Source organism: Acartia tonsa, chromosome 5 (genome assembly GCF_053477335.1).
Source record: "Acartia tonsa isolate MP-2025a chromosome 5, ASM5347733v1, whole genome shotgun sequence".
Lineage (NCBI taxonomy): Eukaryota > Metazoa > Arthropoda > Copepoda > Calanoida > Acartiidae > Acartia > Acartia tonsa.
Window position 1 is genome coordinate 53027436 of NC_137264.1, and position 12885 is coordinate 53040320.

At 33.9% G+C, this 12885-nt stretch overlaps 1 protein-coding gene across 1 annotated transcript in view; it reads right to left on the reverse strand.

Moving 5' to 3' along the window:
* Nucleotides 1–9034: 9034 nt before the first annotated feature.
* The window catches only part of LOC145319828 (protein N-terminal asparagine amidohydrolase-like), a 32572-nt gene continuing 28721 nt past the window's right edge, over nucleotides 9035–12885 (reverse strand). The window contains exon 11 of the mRNA XM_080162192.1: nucleotides 9035–10874. Coding sequence (XP_080018318.1) covers nucleotides 10751–10874 — 124 coding nt within the window. The 3' untranslated portion in view covers nucleotides 9035–10750. The remainder of the gene's footprint in view (nucleotides 10875–12885) is intronic.

Here is a 12885-nt window from a genome sequence, read left to right on the forward strand (position 1 = left end):
TAGTGTGAAAATACGACGAAACTCGCTACTTCGTTTTCTTTCCATGACCCAACAAAAAACATAGGCGTCTGAATATTTAATGTAAATTATCCGGGCTTGATTATGCAACATACTACAATATTTTAAAAGCGAAGCTTTTCTATAATTAGGGTCTGTCCGTCTGGAACGGATAGTTTTTTTCATTAATTTTGGCATGTTAGAATTATCCAATCTATTATAAACTTTCCATGGTGATTCCTGTAGTAGATGTGTACGATTTGAAAAGCGTAGCAACTCTATAAGCGTTACCAGAATGTCCGTACGTCCATTTTAATCATGTTGTTGATTTATAACTTTTTAACAACAAATTTTTATGTGATAAAATTAACTGATTTTTGAAATACTGATTCCTAGGACAAAAAATTACAATGTAATATTTTATTTTTTATTACTTGGATCTTACACCAGATTCGCATGTACTCTAATTATGTGAAACTTGGCTAAAATAACAATCCACCACCTTTACCCTCCACCTCCCCTCCTACTAGAAGAACAATTTGACCAATAAATAATGTACATGTTAGGAATCTAAATTGACGACAGTTTTTTCCAAATCATGATTTCCACGTATATTCTATATCCATTGCTTTATTAATCCTTTATTGTCAAAGTTGAAAGGATCTAAAATAGCTGTATTTTATATTTGTATCTAGCATATTAGCTTAGCTTTTATGAGCATTGTTTTCCTTGTTTATAATTTCGAATTATATCTAATTCTAAAGTTAAACAAGAACAAACATATTTCAAAGACCCTTTTATGTGCAGCTCGACAACATGTTTGGACTATCTAACAATGAAGAAGAACAAGGACAGTATCAACCACAGGGCTATCAATACCAACCTTGCAATCAAAATACACAGGAATTAAGAATTATTTATCTGATGGCCAATATTTTAGTTAACCTTTCAATTATACCCTTCCCTCCTGTAAAAATGCATGTTCCGATTATACATATGTCAAACATGCTATCCCTCGAATTTAAATTTAGCTCATAATTTATCAGGGCAAAGATTTTATAGTTAAGGTCATTTTGCACGTTCTTCCGCAATGGATTGATCTTATCAATAATTTAGCGTAGCAACTTTATAATCATTACCAGAAAGTCCATATGTAATATGTCCACATTAAGCATCATATATTTAAGTCAATGTTGGACACATTTATTTTATACAAAACTTCTAAATACTGTTAGATAATTAATGCTTTGCTGAAATGAATATTGTCATCCTTGTTTTAAAGCTAACTTATTTATTCTTAATAATAAAACCTCCAGGAAGCAACGACAAGCCATCAGCCAGCAGGAGGAGAAGGCAATGGACATTATGGAATTACATACCAAAACAAAACTCATCAAGAGACCCAAACTGAATTGTCATTCGAGGGGACACCAAATAGAATATCTATAAATAAACTTAACACAAAGTATATTTCAGAAATGGAAAAGGAGAAAAAAGAAATAGAAAGACAAATTGAACTCTTAAGAATTGAAAAGGAAAAGGAAAAAGAAAAAGAAAGAAAATCAAAGGATTTACTTCAACAACAACTGCAAAATGGAAATTTGAGAGTCAATTCTGACTTTAAACGAAGCTTTCAACATTTATTTTAGTTTATGTTGCATGTAAAACAGGAAATTCATTACTTAATAAATTATTTTTTATTGAACCGTTATTGTTATTTAAATTATCTAGATTGAATACATTTTTAAAATAAAAAAAAATTATCAAGAAATATTAATAATATATTTTTTTCCACAAATTAATACAATTATGTAAAAAAATTACAAAGAAAAATCAAAATAAAGGTAAACAACATAATAAAGCAAAATGCATAAGAAATATGTAGGGTTACCTATGATTTATTTACATAATTATACCCATAAGCATACAGATTAATAGTTTGATTAATTTGTTATTATTTCAATTCAAAAAGCCATCAAAAGTCTTTTGGAAATCTGAATTAGCTTGTAGATTTCCAGTTCTCAAATGTTGCCCCATGAATTTCAATAATCCTTTTTCCTTTTCTACTTCTCTTCTCTTTCCACTATTTAACTGTTGAACCTCAGCTTCTAATTGTCGTCTTTCTAGCTCCATGACAGAAATTTTTTCTTTCGAAATGTTTCCTTTTGACATAACCTTCCTCCTGCCTCTTGTAGTTTGAGTTTCTTGATTATTGGTTGCTACAGTATGTAGAGGTTGCAATGAAGCTGTGCCTTGGCCAGAGAAATTGCCTGAATATTGTCCACCTCCAAAATGTGTACCCTGAAAGTTTGAGATTATCAGGGATAAGACAATGGACAATAAATTGATAAATACAGCCTAATTATAATAAACAAAATTACACCCTCTAAAGAGATATTTAAAAAAAAAACTTTAAAACCATCAAAACATATTAATTTCCTTTGTTAAATTCAATTACTTTTAAAAAGCATGTAATTTTTAAAATTCCACACTAAAATATTGGTTTTTAGCCCGCCCTCCTCGCTTGTGCTTGTGTATTACACTGGAAAATATTACTATTATTTTTACCTGGCTTTCATACTGACAGTCCGGGCCAGTACCGGCATGGAAATTGCTTCCTTGATCACCGCCTAGACATTAGGAATAAGGTATAGCCAACAAGCGAAATAATAATATATTTGGGGGGCAGATAAAAAGGTCGTGATTACTAACAAGCGTTAGCCCCCAAATTTTGCTCAAAATCACGAAACCTTTACATTTTTTTTAAATTGATTTAGATAATGACTTAATGTGCTCTATAAAAGAAATATCGTGTACTATCAAACAAAGTATACTATTGAGCACTCACAACCTTCCTCTCCTCCTTCCACCTTCCTTGTTTTAATATAGATTGAAAATATTGGGTTATAGTAGATTTCAGGGGCGTCCAAGCTTTTTATTTTGGGGGGGGGGTAAAAATTTTTGAAGGTGGGGGTTAATTCGTTTTTGGGGGGGGGTAAAATGGCGCGCGAAGTGCGCCGCAAATTTTTTTTACCCCCCCCAAAATTTTTACCCCGGGGGTAAAATTTGCTTGGGGGGGGGGGTATTTACCCCCCCTGAAATCTGTTGGCAGGGGTAAATTTAGTTTACCCCCCCCAAAATTTACCCCTGGGGTAAAATTTTTGGGGGGGGTAATTTAAATTTTATTAAGTATATAGTATTAAAAATGCGCGGGAAGCGCGCAAAATTTTTTTTTATTAGAGATTTTTTATTTTGGGGGGGGTATTTACCCCCCCAAAATTGTTTGGGGGGGGTAAATACCCCCTCCTAAATGGTTGGGGGTGACTACGGCACCCCCAGGGTAGGGGTAAATTTTAAATGGGGGGGGGTAATCAGCCCATTACCCCCCCCCCCCTTGGACGCCTATGGTAGATTTCTTTTTATACATAGGATAAAAATATCAACGCCCACACCCCCTCTTTTTAAATTTTATAATTAGATACATAAACAGAAGTGAAAGCATATCAAAAAAGTTTTATTTTGAAAATTAAAGTTTACCTGATGAAACGTTAGCTTGTTCTTGAAGATATGATGAAAGTCCACCAGACTGATGATTCAACTGTTCATGACAGCCTTGATCCTGGAGAAATCCATGTTGTTGCGGTTGTTGTTGTACTCCTGCAGCATAAAATTCACCGTCGGCCCCACTGTGGCTCAGCACCATACGCATTATGAACATTTAATTTGGCAGTTACTGCTCCTACATAGCCGTTTTGTTGGCCAGCTGCATCTGTTACATATCCGGATATGTAGCCAGCTGGAGAATCTTCGGTCTGGTAACCAGCTGCAACATCCTGTTGACCATTTGCTCCCATCCTGTTTTGCTGATCAAACCAATTCGTTGAGCCATTGAATCCATTAAATTGATTATTCCTAGAATCCATTTTATAACTATCTTTCAAGAAGTGAAATATGATTTTAATGTTTGAACTGCAAATAGTAGAAGTATACTATATTGTTCAAATGTTAAAGTTGCTTTATTTATACATTCACTCTGTTCTATAATGTATATTGTAAGTAATTTTATATTGCAACAAATGTTGCATGAATAATCAAAAAAAAATCGTTCTTAAAACTTTTTAGTATGAAGATTTGTGTGAGGATTCTCCTAAATAATGAGCATCTATTTGCCGATTCCGTCAGTTCGTCAAATGTCCGTCTGTTTATCTATTTATTTTACCTAATTTAAATAATTTAAAAACAATATGGGGAGATGATTTTTTGTTTTTGGGAGGGTTGGGGGTGTCCCATCCCCCAAGAAAATAGTCTAAAACCACCACAGGACCAGTAGGTATATTCCCTATTCCGATCGGTTCAGTGGTTACCGAGATCTTAAGGGACAGACGGAGAGACAGACGGACGGACAGACATCATTCTACTATGTATTATAGATTACAAAATAACGGGTTTTCTGTGTGAGGCTAGGCACTTTTTACTTCTTACTTTTAAGTTCATGAACTTCACAACTTATGGTTATTGTCATACTTGTATGAGATAAAGTTAAATCTTTATTAAATCAAAATGTAATTAAGCTCAATGGAAGTTATTCTTTTAAAATCTATTGTCCACTCCTTCCTGAATTAATCAGATATAATAAACATATTAACAATAGCTATAAACAATTTTAACATTTTAGTGAAATAAACAGAAATTTGGGGATTTTGGAGTTATTTATCACATAATTTCAATAAATCATGCAATAAATAAGGAGTTGGTAAAAACCCTAACAAATTGTTTCTACTACTGCTATGGCCGGTGCGCGGCATAAAAAGTAACATTAGGGTGAATGCCTTGGCCCAAAACAGATGCAACTTATTGCCATGATCAGTAAGGACTTTCAGACAATGGTCTTGCAATAAAAGGGTTGGTTGTCCAATAGGCGTGTAGCATGTTAATCAAGCAGAGAAATTAAGCAAAATTTGATTCAGAGAGCACTAAAATAAGATCTCTTGTGTTGTTTCCAGACCTTATAGATTTATCTTTAGGCTGGGTAAGGATTTAGTGCCATTTTAAAGGGGTTTTTAAAAACTGGGCGGCCCTTCCCTTGCAAGTTTTGTTAATTAAAAATAATTTTATAATTCATTTAGTTATCATATCAACAACAGATTTAATTAATTAAAAGTAATTTATCATTGTAAGTGAAAAGTTTTGATAAATTTATTTTTTGGTACAACTTGAAAAATTTAGTTTATCTAAGTGTAGTATGGAATTCATGACAGGATTCAGAGGCAACTGGCTGCTTGGACCGCCAAAACACATTGCTGCACAGTTTGTGGAATGCGTTATATCCACACTCAAGGAGAATGACGTCACCAACACCTTTGGACGTATCGTTCTACCAACTGCAGAACTTGTTCATAAATCCTTATTTAACGCTCGGTATCTTGGCAGAAAAATATTTCTGCTAGGCAACTCCATCCTGAGAAATATTGAAAGCTGCCTTCGTTGTATTTGCGCTGAATCCGGAGTTGAGACGGTCAACTGGTCCAAAGGAGGTGATTTTTTTGAGTCGTTCAAGAAACTTGACTTGTCTGCTTTAAAGGAGTGTAACAAAGATGACATTATAATCCTCCATGCAACTGGCAACAGTATGCTTGTCAAAGAGCAGCACCAATTAGTTAACGGACAGTACCACCTTCTTCACCCCCAACTCCTGAATGACGAACAAGCTGCCCTTCATGTTGTACATCTGTCACAAGTACTGGTAAAACTAACAAGTACCTTCACAGGGAAAATAGTCATGATTGGTCCCTTTCCCCGACACATAGAGACATGCTGTGACAACCGTGATCATGCTATTGTTGACGTCACAGGCAGCCCTGTTAACATGATCAACTACACACTAGCTGTCTCCAAATACATCGCCATGTCACCTGGTCTCAGCCATGAACATGTACACTACATTGAATATCCTGCTGTGTTTGGTGATAACTTTGCTGGCGTCAACCTCACTGATGGCGTACATCTACAGGATAGCGCCACTGAAACATTGTCTAACTTCGTGTTTGGTCTGCTAACAAAACTAAACAAACCAACTTCCAGATATAAGAAGAGTCTACAGGTACAACTCTCTTCCCTGCTATCAAAGAAGAATATCTTCAATAGCGACACCATCATCAACACTAACGACGATGCAGAGGATGACAACATCAACATGGAAAATGGAATCGATACAGCCATCAAACTCATTAACCAGTAGATCTATATCCCACCGTTTTTTTATTTTACTTTATCTTATCATGTTTTAATATATCATATGCGTATTTTATCAATTTTTTTTATGTTTATTTTATAGAAAACCCAATAAATTATAGAATAATAATAATAAATTCTACTAACTTTTAGCCGGTTTAAAAACCGAGAATTTTATGGAATGAGATAATGGGAGAAAAATTAATTAGGACAATCCTATATAGATAACACTCAATGGTATACACTTTGTTACTTTATACAATCCAATGAAAAATCATGGTTACACCCTCCTTATAGTTACCTTTCTTCCAGATTATACTGATGTTCTGAAATCTGCTGGTTTTGTGATTTTTAAAAGCGAAGCTTTTATATGATTAGGGTAAATCCGTCCGTCCGTACGTCTGTCCGTCCGAGATAGATAGCTTTTATTCGTTTATTTAGGCATGTTAGAATTGTCCTATCGATTTCAAACTTTGCATGGTGATTCCTGTAGTAGTTAGGTACGATTTAGAAAGCGTATCAACTCTATAATCATTACCAGAATGTCCGTACGTTCATTTTAAACATGTTGATTTTTCTACTTTTTTAAAAACAAATTTTTTATGAGATCTAATTATCCGTTTGATCTGATTTTTGGTATATTGATTCCTGGGACAACAAAGTACAATATTATAAGCGAAGCAACTCTAAAAATGTAAGTATGTCCATAAACATTATTCTGTATCAAGCAGTTTTTCAACAAATTTACTTACAATTTTGCTTCGACTCTTATACTTTTATATTCTGATTATTCAGTTCAGACACTATACTAGTGTTAATGTCCGTTTGTCCTACCGTTTCAGTGCTTCGCTTTTATGGATGTTATCATCCTTGTTAAATATCTGTCACTAAATTAACATTTTCAAACCTAACCTTATTATAAGCAAAGCTTTTCTTAAATTAGGGACAGTCTGTCTGGTAGTAAGGGTTAGCTTTTATTGAAAATTTAGACATGTTAGAATTGTCCTATTGACTTCCAACTTTGCATGATGATTCCTAAAACAGTAAGGTATGATTATCTCTATTATCGTTACTAGAAAGTCCATAGTCAATTTTAAACATATTGATTTTAAATTTATTGAAATAATTTTTTTATGTAATAATTGTAATCATCCTATATATCTGATTTTTAAAAGCAAAGCTTTTCTATAATTAGGGTCGGTCCGTCCGTCCGTCCATAACGGATGGCTTTTTTCGTTAATTTAGGCATGTTAGAATTGTCCTATCGATTTCAAACTTTGCATGGTGGTTCCTGTAGTAGTTAGATTCGATTTAGAAAGCATAGCAACTCTATAATCATTACCAAAATGTCCGTACGTCCATTTTAAACATGTTGATTTTTTTACTTTTTTAACAACAATTTTTTATATGATCTAATTATCTGATTGATCTGATTTTTTTGTATACTGATTCCTGGGACAACAAAGTACAATATTATAAGCAAAGCAACTCTATAATCAAGTCCTAAAAATGTAAGTATGTCCATAAACATTATTCTGTATCAAGCAATTTTTCAACAAATTCACTCACAATTTTGCATCGACTCTCAGGGGCGTCCAAGCTTTTTATTTTGGGGGGGGTAATTACCCCCCCTGAAATCTGTTGGCAGGGGTAAAATTTGTTTACCCCCCCCAAAATTTACCCCCGGGGTAAAATTTTTGGGGGGGTAATTTAAATTTTATAAAAAATTTAGTATTAAAAATGCGCGCGAAGCGCGCAAAAATTTTTTTTTTTAAAGATTTTCTATTTTGGGGGGAGTATTTACCCCCCCAAAATGGTTTGGGGGGGGGTAAATACCCCCCCAAAAATCGTTGGGGGTGCCTACGGCACCCCCAAGGTAGGGGTAATTTTTTTTGGGGGGGGGTATTGTTCACAAACTTTTGGGGGTGCCTACGGCACCCCCAAAATCGTTTGGGGGTGCCAAATGGCCCATTACCCCCCCCCTTGGACGCCTATGTCGACTCTTATACATTTATATTCTGATCATTCAGTTCTGACAAGTGTTAATGTCCGTTTGTCCTACCGTTTCAGCGCTTCGCTTTTATGGATGTTGTCATCTTTGTTAGAATACTTATTCTGAGGACAACCATGTACAATGATATGTGCAAAGCATATCTATAATCAAGTCCTAAAAATATAAGTATGTCCTTAACCCTTAACAGTCGAGCTCCTTGCAGCACCTTCATTGTTTGAGGGAAGGAGGGGGGGGGGCGTTTAAAGCTCCCTCCCCCCCACCCCCCTATTATCTCAGCTCTTATTAGAGCTAGAGAGCTAAAAATAATTTGTGCATTACATTGTGGAAAAAAAAACTTGCAATTGTATTTCGACTTCAACAATTTTATTCTGCTTATTTAGATCTGACACTCTACAATTGTTAATCTTCGTTTGTCCTACCATTACAGAGTTTTGCTTTTATGGATGTCGTCATCCTTGTTTATTAGGAAAGACCAAAGTTGAAGTTGTATAATTGCCAGGGAGGGAGAGGACATTAGGTACAAACCAGTCCATTGTTTAGGAGGTCCTTACGCTAATCTTTAAAAAAAAAAATGGTGGAAAGGTAGAAGCTTTAAAGAATAAAAAAAAACAGTTTTTATTAATTCTTATATTTTGTATAACAATTGAACAAAGGTGTAGGGTATAATTGTTGAAACCTTGTAATCCAAGTACCCAGGGCACTTAAAACCTCCTAGAAAGCTAAAAACATAAAACTCTTGGATCACAAATTGTCTTCAAATTAAACACTTCCCCCTTCGTAATTAACCTAAGATATTTTTAATAGATAATATGCATTAGAACATGCACAATGAGTTAAAAAATGGATAAATAGGTCAACAAATCAAAAAAATACTTGGCACTTCTCACTGGAACAAAGATTTGAACTCTAAAAAAGAACCTAGTTGAGACATATAAGATGAATTCACTAAAAAACACATTCTAATTTGCATAGTAACATTTGAATAGAATAGTAAATATATTTAGAAATCCTATCCTCCTCTAATTACTGAGTACTAGAAAATTATTTAGTCTTATAGAACTTAAAAAGCTAGGGTACTTTCACAGTTTTAAAATTTGTTTCCAGGAAGAAGTGGTCAAAACAATCATCAGTAAAGAAACTAAATAAAATCTAAGATTCTTACAATTTTAACAGAATTATAATATGATTACAAATATATTTTTGAATGGAGATTTTTGGTTACTTTTATATAAATTTATATTTATGATTTTTATGATTTAATATCAAACAAGGATGACAACATCCAAAAAGCAAAGCTCAAACAGTAGGACATACGATCATTAACTCTTGTAGAGTGTCAAAACTGCAAAATAACAATATAAAAGTTTTGACACAATTATACATAAATTTGTTGCAAAACTTCTTAAATACAGAATTCTGTTCAAGGACATTTTCGGACTTAATTATAGAGATACATCACTTATAATATTGTACCTTGTTGTAATAGAAATGAATACTCCAAAAATCAGATCAATTATAGCTACTAAAAATTTGTTGTTAAAAAGTTCAAAATCGACATGTTTAAAATGAACGTACGGACATTCTGGTAACGATAATAGAGTTGCTATGCTTTCTAGATCGTTTCTAAAGTTTGAAATCGATAAGACAATTCTAACATGCCTAAGTTAACCAAACAGGCTAACCGTAATGCAGGGACGGACGGACCGACCCTAATTATAGAAAAGTTTAAACCATATTATTTTTTTATTTAGGAAAATAAGTATAACGACATTCACCAATAGCGTAGAAATTAAAAAAGAAAATAATCAAATAATGTATACACACATTTAGCTGAATTAAATTGAGAGCTGAACTTATGGGAATTTTTAAAGAAGATTTTAGGCAATTTTGAGGTTTTTGATGGAGGAAAAAGTCAAATGCTTCAAGAAAATATAAATTTTCTTGATTTTTTCAAAAAAAATAATGAACAAAACAGTTATGAAGTAGCTTTTCTTACTTTGTTATTAAAAATGGTTATGAGCAATGAATCATGATGATAAAAAAAATTTATCAGGTCAGAAATATGAATATTCTTTATATGTAAACGTTTTTTAATAGCTTTAAAGACTGCAAAACAGGTGAATTGTTCTAGAGTTTCCCTGAGTCGCGCGCTACTAGTGTTATTTTGTGTTAGGTACTTTTATGCCTTTTTGGAACTTGGCATAAAGTCACAGAAAAAGTGAATAAAAAAGATTATTTGCGTTTCTTTTTCTTCAGCAGCAGCTGAACAAGCTGCCAAACGCTGCATTTTTCTCCGTTTCAAACTTAGTTTATAACAGCAGGTTTCAGAGTTTCAAACTTAGTTTATAACAGCAGGTTTCAGAGTTTCAAACTTAGTTTATAACAACAGGTTTCAGAGTTTCAAACTTAGTTTATAACAGCAGGTTTCAGAGTTTCAAACTTAGTTTATAACAGCAGGTTTCACAGTTTCAAACTTAGTTTATAACAGCAGGTTTCAGAGTTTCAAACTTAGTTTATAACAGCAGGTTTCAGAGTTTCAATGATACTATTATAATTAAAAGATTTCTGCGTATTTTTTTCTTGTCCAGGAATAAGGTTGGCATTCTGTAGCTTTTTGTAGGTGTTCGGGTTTCTAAAATAAACAATGATGGTTACGTCCTTGGGTATTAAAGCCTTCGGATCATGGAAAGAAAACAAAGTCATTCCTTAATTAGGACAGAAGTCACCTTCCTAGGAAGGACATAAGTAGCTTCCCTTATGTAAGAATTTGTTAGATGAAGGGCATAACTTGTCTCCCTTAACAAAGATTTTGCAAGATGAAGGACATAAGTAGCCTCCCTTCACCACACAAAACCTAGCTTTTTGGTCCTTCACATAGCAAAATCTTGCATAAAATAGTTTATCTGTCCTTCACATAGCAAATTCTTGCAAAACATAGCAAATTCTTGCAAAACATAGCATTTATGTCCTTCACATAGCAAATTCTTGCAAAACATAGCATTTCTGTCCTACACATAGCAAATTCTTGCAAAACATAGCAAATTCTTGGAAAACTTAGCATTTCTGTCCTTAACATAGCATTTTGGTCCTTCACATAGCAAAATCTCACAAAACATAGGTTTTTCTGACCTTTTTCTACCAGGAGATCAGAACTAAATCAGAACACACATAACAAGAGTTTTTACATAATACATTAAGATTAACTCTGCATAAATTATGATAATTCATTATTGTTACCCCTCCCCCCCCCCTCCTATTTAAAATTTACCCCTGCATAAATTATGATAATTTATGCTGAGTTAAATGTACTGTTTGAACTTCTATCTAACAGGATATGAGAACTTAATCAGAACACACATAACAAGAGTGTTTACATGGGAGGTTGTGACACAAAAGAGGCCAGCTATGGCGCCATGTAGGAAAAGTGGCATTGCATTCTAGGGCCTAAAAGGCGTCATAGCTGGCCCCTTTTCAGTCCATCATATGACATGGGAAGGAGGTTGAGGAGCATTTTATGCAGTCTAAATTCCCAAGAATGCAATGCCACTTTTCCTACATGGCACCACCTCCCATGTCATATGATGGACACAAAAGAGGCCAGCTATGACGCTTTTTAGGAAAAGTGGCATAGCATAGTGGAATTGAGGCTGCATAAAATGCTCCTAAACCTCCTTCCCAAGTCATATGATGGACTGAAAAGGGGACAATTGAATAATTGTTAATCTGAATGTACTATGTAAACACTCTTGTTATGTGTGTTCTGATTAAGTTCTCATATCCTGTTAGATAGAAGTTCAAACAGTACATTTAACTCAGCATAAATTATCATAATTTATGCAGGGGTAAATTTTAAATAGGGGGGGGGGGAGGGGTAATAATAATGAATTATCATAATTTATGCAGAGTTAATCTTAATGTATTATGTAAAAACTCTTGTTATGTGTGTTCTGATTTAGTTCTGATCTCCTGGTAGAAAAAGGTCAGAAAAACCTATGTTTTGTGAGATTTTGCTATGTGAAGGACCAAAATGCTATGTTAAGGACAGAAATGCTAAGTTTTCTAAGAATTTGCTATGTTTTGCAAGAATTTGCTATGTGAAGGACAGAAATGCTATGTTTTGCAAGAATATGCTATGTTTTGCAAGAATTTGCTATGTTTTGCAAGAATTTGCTATGTTTTGCAAGAATTTGCTATGTGAAAGACATAAATGCTATGTTTTGCAAGAATTTGCTATGTTTTGCAAGAATTTGCTATGTGAAGGACATAAATGCTATGTTTTGCAAGAATTTGCTATGTTTTGCAAGAATTTGCTATGTGAAGGACATAAATGCTATGTTTTGCAAGAATTTGCTATGTTTTGCAAGAATTTGCTATGTGAAGGACATAAATGCTATGTTTTGTGAGGTTTTGCTATGTGAAGGACAGAAAAGCTAAGTTTTGCAACTTGAAGGACATAAGCAGCCTTCCTAATGTAAGAATTTGTCAGACAAAGGACATAAGTCACCTCCCTTAAGTTAGATTTTGTTAGATGAAGGACATAAGTAGCCTTCCTTAGACCAATTTCCAGTGACTTCTGTCCTAATTAGGAATGACTTTGTTTTCTTTCCATGATCCAAGCTTTCTATACCAAAGCAATAGCAAGC